The 5,073-nt window shown below is 43.0% G+C and overlaps 1 protein-coding gene across 1 annotated transcript in view; it reads right to left on the bottom strand.

Annotated features, from left to right (window-relative positions):
* Positions 1–352: 352 nt before the first annotated feature.
* The window catches only part of LOC100944324 (zinc finger protein 585A-like), a 13,353-nt gene continuing 8,632 nt past the window's right edge, over positions 353–5,073 (bottom strand). Inside the window, exon 4 of the mRNA XM_012809193.2 lies at positions 353–2,289. Within this exon, the coding sequence (XP_012664647.2) occupies positions 353–2,289 (1,937 nt within the window). The remainder of the gene's footprint in view (positions 2,290–5,073) is intronic.

Below are 5,073 nucleotides of genomic sequence, written 5' to 3' on the forward strand. Positions count from 1 at the left end.
GGCTGGGGATTCGAACCCGCCACCTTAGGTGTATGTGGCTGGCGCCTTAGCTGGTTGAGCTATGGGTGCCAAGCCTGTTCTAAAGTTTAATGAGGCTAGTGACAATGTGGGAACTTCCTTTGCCTCATTCAGTGTTTTCTTAGATATCCTTTTCTGAACAGTAATGTATGACATTCTGATGTACAGATTTCCACTTTAAAATAATATCCTGCTGCATGGATTCAATAGTGCACTATCAAACCTGTTCTTGGTGAGATTTTCTTACTCTGTTTCTCTCAAGTGTGAATACTCTGATGTATGTTGAGCACTGATTTCTGAAAGAAGCCTTTCCCATCACACACATGTAGGATTTCTATCCTTTGTGTGTTGTCTGGTGTTTATTCAAATTTGACTTGTTGGTAAAGGCCTTCCCACACCCAGCACACACATAAGGCTTCTCTCCTGTGTGAATTCGCTGATGCACTTGGAGCTGTGATTTCTTAATGAAAGACTTCCCACAGTCACTGCATTCATAAGGTTTCTCCCCAGTATGAATTCTATGATGTGTAATCAACTCTGCCTTCCGTCTGAAGGTCTTCCCACATTCAGAACACATGTAGGGCTTTTCTCCTGTATGAGTTTTCTGGTGTTTACCTAGACTTGACCTAACAGTAAAGGCTTTCCCACACTCAGCACACACATATGGTTTCTCTCCTGTGTGAATTAGTTGATGCACCCGGAGCTGAGACTTGGAGGTGAAGGATTTCCCACAGTCACTGCATTTGTAAGGTTTCTCCCCAGAATGAATTCTCTGATGAGTAATAAAGTTTGACTTTTGGATGAAGGCTCTTCCACACTCAGTGCATACATATGGTTTCTCCCCTGTATGAATCTTCTGATGCACAGTGAGTATTGATTTCTGGTTGAAGGCTTTCCCACACTCATGGCATTTATATTGTCTCTCTCCAGTATGAATTTTCTGGTGTATATTGAGATTTGATTTCTGAGTGAAGGCTTTTCCACAGGTACTACATACATAAGGTTTCTCTCCAGTATGGATTCTCTGGTGTGTAATCAAATCTGACCTGTGAGTAAAGGCCTTTCCACATTTAGAGCATACATAAGGTTTTTCTCCTGTGTGAGTTTTCTGATGTGTAATGAGATTTGACCTGATAGTGAATGCCTTTCCACAGTTATTGCACTCATAGGGTTTTTCTCCTGTGTGAATTCGTTTATGCACATGGAGTTGTGACTTGGAAGCAAAGAATTTGCCACAGTGACCACATTCATAAGGTTTTTCTCCAGTATGAATTGTTTGATGTACAACCAGGTGTGCCTTCCGTATGAAGGCCAATCCACATTTCATGCACACATATGATTTTTCTCCTGTGTGAATTCTCTGGTGCACTGTGAGTGCCGACTTCTGAGTGAAGGCTTTTCCACAGACACTGCATTTGTAAGGTTTTTCTCCAGTGTGAATTCTCTGATGTATAATCAAATCTGACCTGTATGTAAAAGCCTTTTCACATTCAGTACACATGAAAGATTTCTCTCTAATTTTAACTTTTGCATGTGTAATAAGGTTGGAACTACTAATGAAGACCTTCTCATATTCGGTATGTATATAGGGCCTTACTCTTGTGTGAATTTGTTGATGCAGCTGAAGTTGTGACTTGGAAAGGAAAGACTGCCCACCATTACTGCATTCATATGGTTTTTGTCCAATATGAATTCTTTGATGTGTAATCAATTGAGTCTTCTGGATGAAGGCCTGTCCACATTGCATCCATATATAGAATCCCTTACTTGTATGAATTTTCTCATGTACCCTGAGCATGGACTTTTGTGTAAATGCTTTGCCACAATCTATGCATTGAGAATGTCTCTCTCTATTATGAGTTTTCTCATATATAGTGAGATCTGAGTTATAATGGAAGCCTCTCCCACATTCACTGAATTCAGAGAGCTTTTCTCTGGTATGAATTTTTTGATGCCTGAAGAGAGAAGATACTTGGCAAAAGGATTTTCCACATTCATTGCCTGTATAAGGTTCTTCCTTAGTATGGGTTTTCTTATGTGTAATGAATTCTGAGTTCTGAACAAAAGCCTTTCCACATTCAACGCATATGTACAGTTTTTCTCCTGTCTGACTTTTCAGATATACCTTGAACTGTAACTTCTGGGTGATGATCTTTTGAAATCTAGTACAATTGTCAGACTTCTCTCCAGTATGCATTTTCTGATTTGGGGAGGATGTTTGTTTATAACTTAGCATTTTTCCACATTGGTTATGGTCCAGTAACTTTTCTCCTGTTGGAGTACACTCATGGTCAGTATAGGAAGAAATTTAGCCATTTCAATAATCTTTACATTTTAAAATTCTTTATTAGTTTGATTATAATGGTATAAAATCTAAATTATGCTTCAAATATTTCCAAATGCATTCCATTGACGGGTTCTTTAGAAAATGAATGTTCTAACTCAGCACCCAGTAGCACAGTGGTTATGACACCAACTACCACATACACCGAGGGTGGCAGGTTCGCACACAGCCCATGCCGCTAAACAACAATGATAGCTGCAACAAAAAATAGCCAGGCGCCTGTAGGCCCAGCTACTTGGGAGGCTGAGGCAAGAGAATCACTTAAGCCCAGGAGTTGGAGGTTGCTGTTAGTTGTGACGCATGGCACTCTACCAGTGTGACATAGTGAGAATCTGTCTCAAAAACCAAAAAAACAAGGGGTGGCACCTGTAGTTCAAAGGAGTAAGGTGCCAGTCCCATATACCGGAGGTGGCAGGTTCAAACCCAGCCCCGGCCAAAAACTGCAAGGAAAAAAAAAAAAGAACAAACAAACAACAAAAAAAAAGAAAATGAAATGTTTGGGCTCACATGAATTATTTTTCTATGGGGCTCACGTGAATTATTTGTCTTTTTTTTTGAGACAGAGCCTCAAGCTGTCACTCTGGGTAGAGTGCTGTGGCATCACAGCTCACAGCAACCTCCAACTCCTGGGTTCCAGTGAGTCTCCTGCCTCAGCCTCCCAAGTAGCTGGGAACACAGGCACCTGCCACAACACTGGCTATTTTTTAGTTGTAGCTGTCATTGTTGTTTGGTGGGCCCGGGCTGGATTTGAACCTGCCACCTTAGGTGTATGTGGCTGGTGCCTTAGCCACTTGAGCCACAGGCACCAAGCCACGTGAATTATTTTTCTAATGTACTTATATTCATAATGCCTCTTACAGTCAGTATGTTCTTAATGAAAGCAACATCATTGAAATATTTATTTTCTATTTGCTGATAGGTCTCTGTCTGGTCACCAATCTGCCACAGTTCTTCTAGATTCAAATACAACTAATATCTCTGTTATCACTTTCCCTTTTTTTCTTGAGACGGAGCCTCAAGCTATCCCCCTGGGTAGAGTGCCATGGCATCACAGCTCACAACAACCTCCAATTCCTGGGCTCAAGCGAGTCTCCTGCCTCAGCCTCCCAAGTAGCTGGGACTACAGGCACCCGCCACAACGCCTGGCCATTTTTTGGTTGCAGCCATCATTGTTGTTTGGCGGGCTCGGGCTGGGGATTCGAACCCGCCACCTAGGTGTATGTGGCTGGCGCCTTAGCCGCTTGATCCACAGGCGCCAAGCCCACTTTCCCTTTTAATGTAAAAAGAAGCCGGCTCAGTGCCTGTGCTTCAAGTGGCTAAGGCGCCAGCCACATACACCTAAGGTGGCGGGTTGGAATCCAGCCTGGGCCCGCCAAATAACAATGATGCCTGCAACCAAAAAATAGCCAGGCATTGTGGTCCCAGCTACTTGGGAGGCTGAGGCAGGAGACTCGCATGAGCCCAGGAGTTGGAGGTTGCTGTGAGCTGTGATGCCACAGCACTCTACCCACGGGGACAGCTTGAGGTTCTGTCTCAAAAAAAAAAAGAAGCCTTTTTTCCAGTGATTTCATGCTATAGGTTTGGAACCCAAAGGTCCCGTCTCAAAGGAGAAACAGGTGAATTTAGCTCAAAGAACAGCTAGCAGAGGTAGGGTAGAGAGGTTCAAATGGCTCACCCAGATTAAAGACAGAGAAAAGGGTGCGAGGGAGTAATGTGATGAGGAGGGAAGGGATAGTGTATTGATAGGAAACATTCTGGGATATAATTCAGTAGTTAGAAGAAATAAACTAGATAAAATAAACTAGATGGTGCTCTCTGTGTACCACAGAGAGACCTTGTCAGCAGGGAATCGCTCAACCAATTCTAGAAGAAAATGTCAGGAAGAGTGATTTATAATGTGAAATACAGCAAAAAGCCATTCCCCTACAGCTAACTAATATTGGCCCCCAATTCATCAGCTAGATGAACAGCATGGAGCATTGGGGAAAAGTGAGAAATTTCAAGGCAGTGCCTGTGGAGAATATGGAAAAGAGCTTGATCAGATATAAAGTTATGGGTGGTGCCCATAGCTCAGTGGGTAGGGAGCTGGCCACATACACCCAGGCTGGCGGGTTTGAATCTGGCCGAGGCCAGCTAAACAACAATGACAACTGCAACAAAAAAGTAGCTGGGTGTTGTGGCGGACGCCTGTAATCCCAGTTACTCGAGAGGCTGAGGAAAGAGAATCACTTAAGCCCAAGAGTTTGAGGTTGCTGTGGGCTGTGACACCATGGTATTCTACCAAGGGTGACATAGTGAGACTATCTCAAGAGAAAAAAAAAGACATAAAGTTATGAGGCATCGTACAGTGACAAAGAAATAAAAGGGGATTAAGAAGAGTAGGAATGTGTTAACACAAAGAATTTGGAAAAAAAGCAGATCTATGAATGCCTGAATGTATAAAGAAGTACTCTAGGACTATAGGAAGGTAGGAAAAAAAGAATGTTAGAGAAAATCAAGCAAGAAAGAGGCACATTGGTACATGATTCAGAATCCAAAAAGCCAAGGAAGAAGACAGAAATGACAAAGGTCATCCAGGTAGAAGACATTTAGTGATCTGAGAGGCCAGTGCCAAGAATCCTCAAGGAATGGCTTGGTGCCTGTGGCTCAAGCGGCTAGGGCGCCAGCCACATACACCTAAGGTGGTGGGTTTGAATCCCCAGCCCGGGCCC

The sequence above is a fragment of the Otolemur garnettii genome, unplaced genomic scaffold, assembly GCF_000181295.1.
Source record: "Otolemur garnettii isolate 467f Iridium unplaced genomic scaffold, OtoGar3 scaffold00100, whole genome shotgun sequence".
Lineage (NCBI taxonomy): Eukaryota > Metazoa > Chordata > Mammalia > Primates > Galagidae > Otolemur > Otolemur garnettii.